This window comes from Cheilinus undulatus, linkage group 15, assembly GCF_018320785.1.
Source record: "Cheilinus undulatus linkage group 15, ASM1832078v1, whole genome shotgun sequence".
In the NCBI taxonomy this organism is placed as follows: domain Eukaryota; kingdom Metazoa; phylum Chordata; class Actinopteri; order Labriformes; family Labridae; genus Cheilinus; species Cheilinus undulatus.
The window spans coordinates 37,186,922-37,202,218 of record NC_054879.1 but is presented as its reverse complement, the minus strand read 5'-3'; the positions used below and the strand labels follow the sequence as shown (position 1 = coordinate 37,202,218).

Sequence of the window (15,297 nt, the reverse complement as noted above, 5' to 3'; positions counted from 1 at the left end):
ATTTGGGTGCTCACCGATACAGAGCACAAACATGAATGCTGAATATGTTTACAGTTCAAATTATTTTGGAAGTACCTTTCTTTTCACCAGATGTTCCCCACCCCTCCTTCTGACAGTAATGCATAGACAGAGTCTACTCTGCTCAGTTCTCATTCATCATCACCAAACTCAGTGGTGTTAAAGACAAGCTCCTCATTTTGGAAGCATACTTGCATACATATAGACAAAATATGCTCTCACATTCATTTGTATACATGTGGAACCTAGTCAATATTCATATAATTAGTTTTCAATACTTTATTCATAGGTTTTATGCTATATGCAGAGTTATAATTTTCTTACAGTTTGCTGCCTCTTTTGTAACTCCCAAGGATCAACTGGTATTGATTTTTCAGGGTTGGTACTGATAATGATTGTAAGTAGTTCAAGAGGCCGATAGCTGATATTTGGAACAGTTCTGTGTAATGTAAAAATGAACCATTAGCAAGTTTCAGTCATGTCAGCGTTAGATTAACAACCTGATAGGATTTAAACCTATAAATGAAAAATTTGTCTATTACTAAATATACAGAAAGCTATAAAATGTTCAGAAAACTCTTAGCAGCTCAAAACATTCCCTGAAAATAGGTAAACCAAATATCCAACATAATCTTAAAGTAGTCCATATTCACAAAGAATATGGCTATTACATCCTATTGTATGGCATCTAGCCAATCAGATAGTGTTGTGGGTGGGACATCAGAGGAGACTGTGGAGGGAAAAGAGAGCCAGAGGAGAAGACCCAACACACTGTGGAGCCACTTTTGATTTCATTACATTTTTACAAATCATTAAAGCAAAATGTTGATACAGATAATCAGCCAAATATCAAATCTCTTTAACCAGGCTGATAATCTGTTGACCCCGATATAACACCATGACAGAGATAGGTTGGCAGGTTTGATGTTGTTGCTACCAGATTTCATCACTCATGAGATTATCTGGAGGTGTCTTAGAGATTACACTCTTGAAACGTCACGGGCATGTTCCTGCTAGGAACCTGCTTACCATTCAAAGGTTCCCAATTGGTCAGTATGGGCTCAAAGGTAGCCTCACTGTGTGCTTTGTCTACAGTAACATCTCTGACAAACTGCAGACAAACTTTGCCTACCTACTCAGATAATGAAGGCTAACATCATGCTGAAAATGATGTCAGGTACAGTATCTGTGTTTTATGAGTAATTAGGCTTGGTATCCGATATCAAAGGGGACATATTATGTGAAAATCACTTTTTCAGGCTTTTCTAACACAAATATGTGTCCCTGGTCTGTCCACAACCCTCTCAGGTACCAGATAAATCCTTTCCCTCTGCCCCTCTCTTTCTCCACCTTTCTTAAAAACGTGTGCTAAAACAAGCCGTTCTCAGATTTTAAATCTAGTGACCTCACCAGGGGCCTAAGCACCTGCCCCCAGGTTTGGTTGGCCCGCCCCCACTTGGAGGAACATTCTGGCTTCCTCTACTTATCATCTGAACTACCAGCTGAGATGCTGGATAGCTCAGTGGGTTACCCTACTGACTATAGTCTGGAAGATTTATGGTTTGAATCCCAGTCTAAACTTTGGAAAAAAAACAGTGTCTGTAATATTACAAGTGCAGCATCCATTTCCTGAGAGGGGTGTGGTCAGGGGTGGAGTCAGACAGCTAATTACCATTCAAAGCCACAGACAGAAACGGCTCATTCTGAGAAGGGCTGAAACAGAGGGGGTTTTTAGACATGCAAAAATCCAATATTGGAGTGTTTTTTCAGCAACAAACTTCACAGGCATGTTTTGGGGACCTTTAAGAACAATATAAACTTATCTTAAAAGGGTGAAATATGTCCTCTTTAATATCAGGACATCCTTAATCTTTTTAAAGAAAAATATATTTTCAGATAGTTGATGGAAAGTTATGGATTAGAAGTGTTATCCCTGCTAGTACGTACCTGTTGGTTGGAGCAGTGATGGATCAGTTGCTGTCAGTAGTTTTCTCCTGCTGCCACATGTTGAAGCGTCCCTCAGCATGTGCTTTGAGTTTTCAGGAGACTAGAAAATAACTTTACATTCCAAGCTTGCTTGTTTAATAAGCCAAAGATTTCTATGCCTAATTAAGTACCTCAAGTGCAGCAATGGGAGAAATGTAATTATTAGAATAGAATAAGCAAAGTCACAGTTTGAGAATACAACATAGCATTCAGAATAGTTTGGTTTTATTTGCAAGTATCATAGGTTGAAGTACTCATTTTGCAGTGGATTTGTCCCCTCTGATGTTTTTTGATTTTGTTGATTAAACCACTGCACTTACATTTAGGTTGCATTTCAGTGTACTTTTAAATGTCCTAATTTTAAATAACTGCTGCTTGGTAGTTCAGTCGATACCTCTGACTCTTTAAAAAGCCCCATACCAGTATTGTGAGAGCCATGGTTCCAAAAAGTCAGCTTTCTATGAAAAGTAGTCAATATGTCAATAAATTTGCAGGACAGTCCAGTTTTGCCAGTTTTTAGTTTGTTTGTTTTGTTTGTTTGGGGGGGGGTCAAGTAGAACAGGGACAATTAAATTCTAGATTTTTTTTTTTTTTAACAATGTCTGTATGTGTGTTTTTTAGGACAATGGACACATGAAAAATAAACAGTGAAATGTGTAAGATGTAAGATGTTGACATTTGGATTAGTCTTCTAGTAGGAAAAAAATAAATGCAGCATAAAATATAACCATTAAGTGAGTACAAGTGCGTTCAATTTTTCACATTTAATTCTCTGTGCAAGTTGAATATTATTTCCCTGGTCTCTTTTGAGATATTAAGGTCACAGCTGGTGCAGGAGGCTTTGATCAGCTTAATTTGAGCCTCTGGCAACAAAACAGATGTGAGCAACTGTTGATAGTTCAAACACAGTAAAGTTCTTTGATAAGGAGTAAGGTTGCAATAGTTGTGGATTTTCCAATAGCTTTTATTTTCATTTTAGTTTTTATTGCTTGTTAGGTAAGCTTAGTGTTTCAGTTTAGTTTTTATTAGTTGTATCAGTATATGAGATATGGTTTAGGGGGAAGCTTAAACGCCCGGAAAAGGTGAACATCTTAATTTAAAACATCAAAATGGAATACTTTTCCTCCATGTTTTTATTCCAGTTTTATATTTGAATAGAAATCAGGACCGACAACTACCAATGTGTGAAGTTTTCTTCCATCAATTTAGGCAATGTTACACACCATAGGCTTGGGTGCACTTCAGGCAGTATGCTAGTCAGACAAAATAAATCTAAGGGTATTTTGTCCCCAGTTCTGTTTTATTTGGGGGGGGGGGGGTAAAGCCTCTTTTTTTTAGTTCCAGTTAACCAAAATTGTTACAATGTAGTTTATTTTGTTAGTTTTGGTTAACTATAGTAACACTGGTTGGCAATGTGAAATATCCTGAGACTTTGACTCCCCCTGCGGCTCAAGTTTACACTACACAGAAACAGGTCCCATTTTTCAAATATCCACATGTTTGCGTCCTCAAACAGTTTTGGACCTCTGTGTAGACACTTCTCCATTTTTCAACTATGCTCAGTTTTTCATTATCTAGCTGGAGTTTAAAATCAAAGCTCTGGCCTGACATTTACAGATCTATGTGACTGTTTGTAAAATTGGTTATTGTGCTATATTACACAAATACTTTATTATAAAGGTTTCCATGTAGTTCCACTCCAATGTTGCAGTCTGTCAGAGAGATTAAGGCATTTCACATGTATTCATGAGCCTTTCATGTTTTTCTTCTCTTGTACACAAATAAAATCCCAAGTTATGGTAAGCCACAAAATTTTATTCACAACCATAAACAAGGGTCAGATTTAGCGTTTTCCACCGACGCGGGGTGCGCTGACTTTCATGGGCTTGGCGATCTTGGGTTTCTGTGCAGTCTTGGCAGCAGACTGCAAAAGGAAAGACACCGAAATACAATTTTACAAACCATTATGCAATATCAGTTTACAGTCAAGCTCTTTAAAAACCAAACTCAACATCACAACCCCACTGGGTTTAAAGTTCAGTTTCTTCTGTGTTTAAGGTGCAGTATTTGGCTTTCAGAATGGCATATAAAACTCAATATACAGAAATATAAACATGGAAACCAAATCCTACAAATGCAAGAAAAGTTTAACTTTTGCACAAACGGATCTTACCTTTGCACTTGGAGCAGCGGGCTTCTTGGCTGCCTGCTTCGCCTTCTTGGCCTCCTTGGCAGCTCTGACAGAATAAAGAAACACAATCAGCCAAGCTAAACAATGAGGAGTAAAGTATAACCCATGTGTAATCCTTGAGTCTTATATTGTAAAATTAAAACAAATATTTAAAATCTATGAATAAATTAACCAGTGATACATCTCTTGCCTATGCTGAAAATAAAATGCCTTGTAAATCAAGTGACATCTTCCTAACAGCACAGTTTCATATATATATATATATATATATATATATATATATATATATATATATATATATATATATATATATATATATATATGAAACTCTATTTCTTTTCTTTTCTCTAAACCATGAGGCTCCTTGGATAATTCTTAACTGTATTCTGATTTGTAGATATGTCTGCTCCATTCACATAAAACATAAAATGAGAAGACAAAGCAGAACACAAATGTGACGATTTACTAGGCCAGCTCTGGTCCTCTGACACTGACATGAATAAATTTAAGACTATTTTCCAGATACAAGTACATGATAGCTCTTCTACAGGTTCATAACCATTTACTTGCTCTGGTTTAACAGCATTAGAAATCTGTATCTGGAAAAGTTTTTAACAAGTCACAAGCTGAAAGAACAATTTATGAGCTCACCTGATGGCCTGCTCCCTCTGGGCCTTGCGGACCTCGGGCTTCTGGTTCCTCTTGGCCATGATCTCAGCCAGGGAGGCCCCAGTGATGGCCCTCTGGAACTTGACTGCACGGCGGGTACGCTTCTTTGTCACCTCTTCCTGTTAAGACAACACACAGACCACATCTGAGTTTAACAGAAGTAAAAATACCGCAATGCAGTCAAATCATCAACACATTTATACCAGCCTAACCCCAATTTTCTGATGGATGGGGGTGGGGGGTCGAGGTGCTAACATTATAATGATTTCAGTTCAAGTAAAAAATAATTACGGTATCTACACCTACAATAGTCATGAACTTCAAGTTAAAAGCTTTTGAGAACCTTTTTTAGACCTAGATGATCTAACAAGCCAAAATTAACATCATATCCCCAAAGCATCTTTAAACAACGCAATAGGGATGCACAATATAATCCGCATTTTGGCATCAGAAAATATTGTCTTAAAAGTGAATTATCCATATCAACAGATATTTAAATTTCTGCTTAAATTTACAAGTGATAAATCAGTTGTTAAGATCAGCTTACATCAGCTGTAAATACTGACTATATGCAGAAATAACTTTGCGGAGTTTTAGGCTGGACGAACAGACCTATCCCAGCTCAAGTCTTTTTTTTTTTGTTCATTTCTGTTCCTTAAACTTCCTTAAAAAGTGTACTTAAAGGACTAAATTTTGTCTCTTTGTTCATACTTAAACTTTTAAAATGTGTTTTAAGTCTTTAACGGCATTTATACATCATGTCAGCAAAAATTAACTTGTAAATATCAGCAAAAATCCAATATTGTGCACCCCTACAAGTAAATACATTGGTGGGTGGGTGCAGAATAATTACATGGAATATCCCCACCAAGTTTGTATGTTACTTCTGACACTTGAAATCTAAGGAGTGATTTATTGTTAAATTAGGGAAAAAAAGGCTAGTACTGTAATATAAGTCATTAAGCAGGCATTAAAAGTAACAGTGAATGCGCCACTAGCTTCAACTTATCTCACTAAGCAACAACTTTGTCAAGAGCTTGTATTTATGATCTATGTAGTAAATATCACCTTCAGTTTTAGCTGTTTAAATGGTTTACAGTGTTAAAATTTGAACTAACTTCAACTTCATGTTGTTTTTGCAGGTATTTACAACAGTGGGCTGAAATAGATTCAGACCTGAAATGAACTTGTTTTACACTGTAGGAGAGTTTGGAGGCTGGCTAATGGTGAGATGTCAATAAAAGACGTCAAGAGCCAGTACTATGATCTCCAGTTATTCTATGGCTGCAGGTGTGGGGTGAGCACTGCAGCTAAGACTGCAAAACGCAGACCAGCAACAACACGTAACACAGACCAACACTGTGCACTCCATTCACCCACAGCCAAATATTAAGTGTACCTTAAGGTAGAAATTATCAGCATGGTATTAGTAGGTATTGGCTTAAAAACTGAATTATCGCCAGATTAACATTTCTGCCAACATTTAAAATCTGTATTTTGACCGTAAAAACCTGCATATCAGACGTTAATGTTGGTCGTATGAACAAAAATTCAGTAGACTTTTAGGCTGGACCAATAGTAATACATCAGTTCATGTTTCTCTTCATAATCATTCCTTAAAAATAAAGTCTGTTTGAAGGACTGAAGTTGTTTGTTTATTCATCTTCAAACTTCAAATTCTATGTTTTAAGGACTGTGTTTTAGGTCTGAACAATGGTTGATTATCTGTATGTTGACTAAAATTGATTTTTAATATTGGCATATCTGCAAAAATCCAATATCATGCATTTCTACCAGAGAGTAAACTTTCTTATTCTTAACATAGACGAAGGCCATAAAATACAGTTTGTGTGCCAAAATTACTAAACTGCAAAAAGGTCAGGAATATCTACATGACACAGGAACTTCTGGACCAATGGCTCTTATTTAAAAAGATGATGACTACATTTAACAGAAGCTGATGAAAAAGTAAAGCAGGCTACAGAAACAGCAGCTATTTGTGCTGCTTTGTCTCCGTTTTAGTTTATAGGGACACAACAATGTTACTAAAAACAGCTTGTTAACTTACAGACTGGCCCTTCTTGTGCTTGCGCCTGTACAGCACGGTCCAGTTGATCTGTCTGGGGTTTCTCTTGGCCAGGAAGGCAGACTCACACTTGGCGTTCAAAAACTGGAACACCTTATGAAGAGGAGAAAAACAAACTTTAAGCCCAAAGTTGCTCTGCATTTAGTACTTCTATAATGGTGTATTAAAATATATCCCTTACAATTCTTGTCATTCTGTATACAGTCAAAGAAATGATTTCAGACACTAATGGATATTCAACACCCAGAGGTGGTGTTTGTATTAGAAAAGATCCATAGAGCTATATGAGCTTCATGCTCCGTGTTTGACGTTTATAAAGCACAGTGCTGGAAAAAATGTTAACTATACACTCAAATAAAGTACACTAATGGGACTTTTACATGGAGACTAGCTTTGTAAACAGATACGTTGAGAGTGGGGAAACATTTGACTATTTAAGACAATATTATAAAGCTTTCCAAAAGTTGCAAGTTGAGTACAGCCAGGGTACAATAGTGTCACAAAGACACTGTAAACACAAGGAACTTTCTTGTTTAATTGCCACAGTGGGGTGCTAACAGTTAATGCTAGCAGCTAGCACTGACAGGTTTTTTAGGTGACAATTGAACTAGCTGGGCCAATTTAAGAGTGAAATAGACCATACAAGCGACGTGTGATATAAACGACAACTAAAAAGCTTAAAACAGGCAATGTTCATGATATCCTGTGAAGCAAAGGGCTCAAACCGGTCTCTAATGATATAATACCTTTCCGTCTATCCTGGCGTATCGGCGGCCATGGCCGGGGTATATTTTATACCCACTGAAACTGCACAACTCGACCCTGAAAACGAAAAATACAAGGCATTACTAAAAGAAAGGAATACTTAAACACTAATGGATTAGATAACATCGTTACAGTGTTTATTAATATGTTTAGATGGTATTTGATATTATTCTGTACACTCACTTCATGATGGCTACGAGAGGGCACAAAACCGGAAAGAAAGATGGCGGAAGCGGAAACTGAAATGAAACACAACGGATCGTTTTTTATACGTTTTTCAATAGTAAATATTTTTCTTTTTCTTGTAATTATCTTTTATGCTCTACGAATACAAGTTATTTAAAATAAAAATTCTGCCGTAAAATGCATGAATTAAATCAATGTTTTGACCAATCATTACAAGAATGACGTTGGAATCTTGGCGGTTGCCTAGCAAACATACTAGAAAACTGAAAAGTGTTGCTCACTGGCTTAATTTTATGATGATACAGGCGTGAGGCAAACACATGAGGACTTTAAAGAAACTATTTAGCACCCCTAGAGGTTTAAACCTTATAACTGTCATCCTTCTTTACTCCTCTTACACGAACCGGTCAATAAACAGTCAACAAAGTGAGTTGTAGTTTTTCTACTCCTGTGGATGTTATAACGTAAACGGCGAATCTGACTGTTCGAACTACATTTCCCAGAAACTTCTCGGTTCAGCCGTTTGACAAGCGACCGACGCTCCATCTCTTTCACACTATAACCTGCAGCTAACAGAGTTGGAGCTAACATTCTGTGTAGCCGACAGGATGGGTGTATCAGATTTACTGTCTGATCAAAATGCAGGTACGTAGCTCAGCTGTTGTGATGGTCGCGTGGTTATAGACGGTGATTGGTTTTTTGCTGTGGGGGTGTGTTCATTACTAGTTTAGTGTTAGCTAACTTAGCATGCATCATCTCAGAGTGCTGCCGTTAGCTTACATTATTAACATCAAGAGTGTCACAGGAGTCAGGTCTAAAACTCCTCTAGGGTCAGTCTTTCAGATTGTTCCACAAACTGTTTTTCTGTCAGTACTACCCCTGATATGTTGGGCATATTGCGTGCCATTGGAGCTAATAGTGTTAGCAGTAATGACCTGTGAACAATTCAACCAGTGTGTATCTTAAGCCAGTGAACACTGTTAGGAAAGAGTGATGCCTTATATGGCGAAGGCTGAGTTTTTTGTTAAGAATGCATTGCCGTATGAATATGAGAACTATGAAAGACGGATCAAACCAGATTTGTGCAGTAGATCCTTACATGTCCCAGATAGCTATAACGTCTTTTGTTGGATGTTACCATGGTGAGTCGAAAAATGTCAACTGTGAAGTTGTAGTGTGTTTCATCTCCACATGCTTTTACCTCCACAAGGTCCTGTGATGGATCTTTCAGCCCGGGGTATGCAAAAGCTGGATCCTAGTTTCATGTGCTCTGAGGACACTCATACCCTCATCCTTGACCGTAATCACATAATGAAACTGGACCATTTGGAGCGGAGCCCAGGCCTTAAGCAGGTAGTTAAACCGTTTGAAACCTTGTTGCTTGCATTTGCAGGCTTAAATCCCAGTCACTTACAATTGCTGAACATTTCCTTTAATTAATGCTTTCTTTTCTTGTCCTCTGTAGCTATCAGTTGCCAATAATCGTTTGGTGAGGATGATGGGTGTGTCACGGTTAACAGAGTTGAGAGTCCTCAATCTTCCTAACAACAGTATTGGTTACATTGAAGGGCTAAGGGATCTGCCACAATTGGAATGGCTCAATCTCTCTGGGAACAATATTAAGGTGACTTTCTAACAGCCTATGAACATGCTATACATCATGGATGGGCATAAATGCGATGGCACTGTTGTTTCATGTTTTATCGACTGTGCGTTTTTATTACAGGTCATTGAGCAACTCAACAACTGTGTTTCCCTTCAACATCTGGATTTGTCTGATAATAACATATCCACTATTGGTGACCTCACTAAACTGGTGGCATTAAAGGTGAGTGCTGGGGCCTCTGGGGTAAAGGTAATAAAGCTAAGAGACTATTAAGATAATGGATGTCTTTCATGAATTTTTGTTTCAACTTCCTATCAATTTTGCAGACACTCTTACTGCATGGAAACAGCATTACAACTCTCCGCACTGTTCCTGCTCACCTCCCTGCTCATTTATCCATCCTCTCCCTGGCAGAGAACGAAATTAGGGATCTCAATGAGGTAATCACCCTTACCTTTGCGTGTTAAAGTGACCCTGATCTCTATTTAAATGATACAAAGGCTCTTTATTGATTGACTGGCTTACTTCTGATGACTCCACAGGTGTCATACCTTGCACCTCTCCATGACTTGGAGCAGCTGTCCATTATGAGCAACCCTTGTATTATGTCAACTCCCTCATTGCCGGGATTTGACTATCGGCCTTATATCATGAGTTGGTGCTTGAGCCTCAAGGTCCTGGATGGCTATGTAGTATCACAGAAAGAAGGGTGAGTGTATTTCTAAGCTGTAAATATGAGTACTGAAAGCATAATACCATAACGGTTGATTCTCTTATGCATTGCCATTATTACAGTCTTAAAGCAGAGTGGCTCTACAGTCAAGGTAAAGGGCGATCATATCGACCTGGTCAGCATGTTCAGTTGGTTCAGTATCTAGCCACTGTTTGCCCACTGACATCATCACCAGCCCTTGAGACGGCAGAAGATGCCAAACTGGAGAAGATCCTCAGTAAGCAAAGGTATAACTATACATCAGGCAGCACTATGACATAACATAAAGTACAAAAAAACAGACTTTACTGGCAAGCATCAGATCTTAATAACTGAACTCAGGTTCAATGGACATTTTCATCCCCCAGGTTTCACCAGATGCAACTATTAGAGGAGACCACTGGCGGATGTCCGAGCCCTCCCCGCCCAACTCAGCTAGATGTGGAGAGGCAAAGTCCTTCACATGAAGGACCACAGGGGGGAGCAAGAGAGCTAAAGAGGATCAGTTCACCTGCACCAGCTGCTGCGCCATCAGTACGGGAAACAGGTATGATAGCTGCTTAGTCACTGTGTTTTCTGTTTAATTTCTTAAGCAAAAGTCTGTGTGCGGGGATTTCTTTTCATAGTCCTAACTGTTAAGCTTTTCTGCTTTTGTACAGAGCCAGTTGTGCAGTTTAACACTTGGGTTAGTTGTGATTCCTCCCATACATCAATGCCAGTCGTTCGCAGCCCAAGGCCTGGAGAGGAGCACATGTATTTAGAGGATGTGCTGACAGATGAGGACAAACTAAATGGCAGCATGCTTTCCTCAGAATCCACCTTTCTCCCCTTCACATCTGATCTGGACCCACAGACGACCCACTCTGACAGTGAGGATGAGACAGAGACATTTGAACTTGATTCCCTGGCTCCGAAGCGGCCAGCACAGCAGAAAAAGCACAACCTAAACAAGACACATCAGTCACCAGTGGACAAGCAAGAGAGAGGCTCTGAAAAAGAGGTTATATCTGGTGGGGCCACTACATCTGGAACACTTGCTCTGAGAATTAGCACACCACAAAATGATGTGGAAATTTCCTCTAATTTTGGTAGAGAGGAGACAAAAGAAGCCCCCAAGCTGGAAGAAGTTAACATATGTGCAAGTAAGTCAGCTACGACTGAAGCAGAAAAGGCAGCAATTAAAATTCAATCATGGTGGAGGGGGCTGCACACTCGCTGTTGTCACCCTGTGGCTAAAGAAGTGCGCAGTGAAATCCGCCTGCGCAGGATGCAAGAGCACATTCTTTTTTTGTCTGGAAAACTGGACAGGTAATGACTTTATTTGTATTCCACCTTTGGTGTGAGAATATTTTCACTTAAGAAATATTAGAAATAGTTGTAGGTATTAATCATAAATTATCCAGTATGTAGATTTAATAACTGTTCATTGCATGATTGTTTTGCAGAGTGCAGCAGCAGTATGAAGAGGAGCGGTTACAGAGGCTGGTTCAGGAGGAAGCTTTAAAGTTTCTGTGGAAACAGGTCAGTTCTGCTTCATTCAGCCATTATTTGTATTATGCTATTTTGCTCTCAGAGCGTTGTGCTTTGATGGTGAGCTCCATCCACAAGTTATTTTTTTACAGGAAGCTTATAAAAGGATGCAGCACCTGTGGATATTAATAAACCTTTTCACTTCTCATCACTGATCTACACCCAGAAAGAGGAATTAAAGTGTTTTCAAACTCACTTTGCTGTGGTTTCCGTTACAACCAGCTGTAGACGTTTATCAGTTTGACTTGAGAGTGGACCGTTACGCAGGAGTATTAATGCGCTAGTATTAACAGGAGTTATGTCATCACTAAAGCATCTTCACACTCAGTCAGTGGTGCTGCAGGTGGAAATGGACACATATTCCAGGGGAATTTATTCACTCCACACCACACAGCACCATCTTAATGACAGTATTTAAAGCAATGCTGTGGCTATTTTTTAATACCCCAGAATACGGTATTAATGTATTAACGCCCATTCCTACTGTCGAGTGATCATGAGAGTAATTCTGTGACTGTTTAGTGGTCAAGAGAGTAACTTCGTGACTTTAGAGAAAAATCAGAAGGTTATTTATTTTGAGGTCATTTTGATGTATAATAGACGAACAGATGTTGCAGATAGGCAAAGCAAACAGCCTTCTCTCTGAGCTCCACAATACAATAGTAATTTACAATAGTAAATTAGTAGAAACATTCACAGGGTAAGCATTGGCAGCCTATCTATTTATACATATGATAAGAACATCCACTTCCTCTTAGCCACTGAGTACTGTATTCATAAAAGGGCCCCATATTTTCCAGAATACCTCATCTGTTGTTCAATTTAAAAATTAATTGCTTGTAGTTAGCTTTTTGGTTATTTCTGCCAGCCACTCACTAAATGGAATGACATTTTTCATTTTCCAGTGTCTAAGGATAATCCTAAATCTGTGGTAAGAGCCAGTCTGCACCATATAGTCTGTTGAGTCGATAAATCCACCCCTTCTGTAATTATACCCAATATGCAAAGTGCAGGGCTCTGAACCACGTTTGTTCTGATTATTTTGCTTAGGAATAAAATTATGTTCTCCCATTAATTCTGTGTCATTTGGCATTCATATAACATATGTATAAGTCTACCTCTGTTTTTATCACATCTCCAACACATATCAGATTCCTTTAATTTAAGTTTGGTCATCTTACAAGGAGTCCAATAGCTTCTATGAATGATCCTATATGTAATCAGTCTAGTCTGTACCTCCTGTGATGCCTTACACCAGGACCCAACAACTTCCTTCCACATGTCTACAGCTATCTCCCCTCCAAGATCACCTTCCCATGCTCTCTTGAGACCTTCAAGTTTTGGTGGATGATATTGTCTCATAAGACTGTAAAATTTAGATGCCCTGCCCCTAACCAACTGACTGCCCTGAAAAAGCTCCAGTATCACTGTGCGAGATATTATAGGGAGTTTCTTTTGTAAGGACATCACCTGTTCAAAAGACATAAAATTATCGCACTTGAAAACTTCTTCAATAAAAAATATTCCCACCTCAGCCCATGTCTTCCATTAAAGAGTCTTTTTTACCCACTTTCAATAAATTGTTATGCAATTTTGAAAGGTTAAAAACGCCAATTATGATAGGTTATGTCATGCCATTAAGTTTGGAAATTATTACGTTACCTTTTTTTTTTTCATTGATCATCATGATAATAACCTGTCAACCTCATCATGGTGTGGCAGCGAAATTTCACAGCACATGTGAACACAAAAATGCCTTGCTAGCATAGTCTTGTTACAATAAAGATATCTGCTGAGAATAATACATTTTTGACGGACAAATTTAGCGCCTCCAGCCTTGATTTTCTCATGTATTATCTCATTAAGCACAGAACGTCCTGCTTACAAGAGCAGCTGGAAAATGGAGAGCCTTTTCAAAATGATATTTCTGTTTCGTATAAAAGAAAACTAGAAAACTGCAATGGAGGCTACAGGATATGTTAAGGGATTATAGCATATAGAGTTTTTTATATATATATATAGATATATCTATATATATATATATAGATATATCTATATATATATATATATATATATATATAGATAGATAGTTTTTGGGATATTTCAGACAGGGCAAAGTGATTGGCTAACCAATAGCCTGACATTACCATCTGTCTGTTAAAAGGACTTTCTTGAGATGAAACACCTAAAAATGTCACAGTATTGCTACCCTATTAATTTAACACTTTCTTGTGTTCTCCTCACAGCTCCAGTCTATGCAGCAGTGGAAACAGTCTGTGGAGCAGCAGCTGGCCACCATAACTCAGACTGTTACACCAGCTCAGGTCTCAGCTCCTGGACTCCCTGAGGCTGCCCCGCCCGTTGAATCCAGCACCAAGAACACCCCTAGCACAGATGTCTCCTTCCCAGACTCAGGCTTCCCATCCACAGGTGACCACCAGGCAGCACAAGACGACAGCTTCCTGAGCAGCGGGACCACAGACTCTCTGAAGACAGTTCGAGCACTGAGTCCGGTTGCTGCGGACAGCGCAGACTGCAGCCTCTTGGAGCAGTACCTCTCCTCTGTACAGCAGAGGGAGCAAGAGGCTGAAGAGGTTGCCAGTGATAGAACAGATACACCACAGCCCTCCTTGCCAGTTTCACCAAGTAAAGCCACGCAGTCCAATTCGCCCCTGAAGAAGGCAGGAGACCATAAATCAGAGGAGCTAAGTGGGGAAGGAAGCACTCCTCCTGGCCCTGTTTGAGAGACTACATCTAATGGCGCTTGTACAGAACCACTGAGTGTGTGTAAATTTGGCAGTGCCTGTAGGATCCAGATGTGGAGGTCCTTTTTCAAGACACAGCTGGACTTGTCTGACCTAGATTGCAAATTGTAGTGCACTTATTTTCCATTGTTATGAAAGACTGAACCCAGTGCCGACTTGGAAGACTGTAACATACTGTGAATGTCATTCAAGTGTTTCTAAAACTTGGATCTGGTGTGTTATTCAGTGGAAATTTTTCTCTCTGTGTAAAGATAATTGTGATGTAGTTTAGGAAGCTTCTAGCAACTTAAAATAGAAGGTTAGTATGTCTACAGTTTAAAGGACCAGACAGGGTTTGACCTATATACTTCACCAATATCCAAATTATACAAGGTATAAGTGAAAATAAATAAGATGATGTATAATATAAATTAATCCACAACAAATATTTAATCGATTACCAAGTAGAGTTAATAGCTGTTTTTATAACTAAACATCACATCATCTAAAAATGTTGTAGCAGTATTTTAAAAATGTAAATAAATCCTCCTTTATTATTTTCTAACTATTGTTTGGTTTCTTAGTACAATTTGGATTATTTCAGTTAAAGGTCCTGTAAAGAGTATTTTGGGGATGTTGATTTTGGCGACCCCTATGGACAACGTTGTAACTTATCTCTTTCCTGATATTGTCCTGTACATGTGTAAGTAGTTCTTTCAAGCTAAATATCACATCATATGTTTTCTTTAGCAAAGAAGAATTACAATATTGTGGAAAATAGGAATGTTTTGGTGCAGTTGATAC

General features: G+C 38.7%; 2 protein-coding genes and 1 non-coding gene across 3 annotated transcripts; 1 reads left to right on the top strand and 2 right to left on the bottom strand.

Moving 5' to 3' along the window:
- Positions 1 to 3,798: 3,798 nt before the first annotated feature.
- rpl24 (ribosomal protein L24) lies at positions 3,799 to 7,988 on the bottom strand. Its single transcript, XM_041807311.1, has 6 exons — positions 7,899 to 7,988; positions 7,697 to 7,772; positions 6,933 to 7,043; positions 4,847 to 4,983; positions 4,178 to 4,241; positions 3,799 to 3,928 (listed from the first exon to the last, which is right to left on the bottom strand). The coding sequence occupies exons 1-6, from the start codon at positions 7,901 to 7,903 to the stop codon at positions 3,848 to 3,850; spliced, it is 474 nt and encodes a 157-aa protein (XP_041663245.1). The 5' UTR covers positions 7,904 to 7,988; the 3' UTR covers positions 3,799 to 3,847.
- Positions 6,060 to 6,241, bottom strand: LOC121523138. Its single transcript, XR_005993026.1, has one exon. It is a non-coding gene; the product is annotated as a small nucleolar RNA SNORA23 (small nucleolar RNA).
- A 449-nt stretch (positions 7,989 to 8,437) lies between the features above and the next one.
- On the top strand, positions 8,438 to 15,058 carry cep97 (centrosomal protein 97). Its single transcript, XM_041806421.1, has 11 exons — positions 8,438 to 8,546; positions 9,112 to 9,254; positions 9,367 to 9,525; positions 9,628 to 9,729; positions 9,834 to 9,947; positions 10,050 to 10,216; positions 10,303 to 10,467; positions 10,588 to 10,766; positions 10,879 to 11,527; positions 11,665 to 11,740; positions 13,996 to 15,058. Exons 1-11 carry the CDS (start codon positions 8,510 to 8,512, stop codon positions 14,491 to 14,493), a joined length of 2,289 nt encoding a protein of 762 aa, XP_041662355.1. The 5' UTR covers positions 8,438 to 8,509; the 3' UTR covers positions 14,494 to 15,058.
- The last annotated feature ends 239 nt before the right edge of the window (positions 15,059 to 15,297 follow it).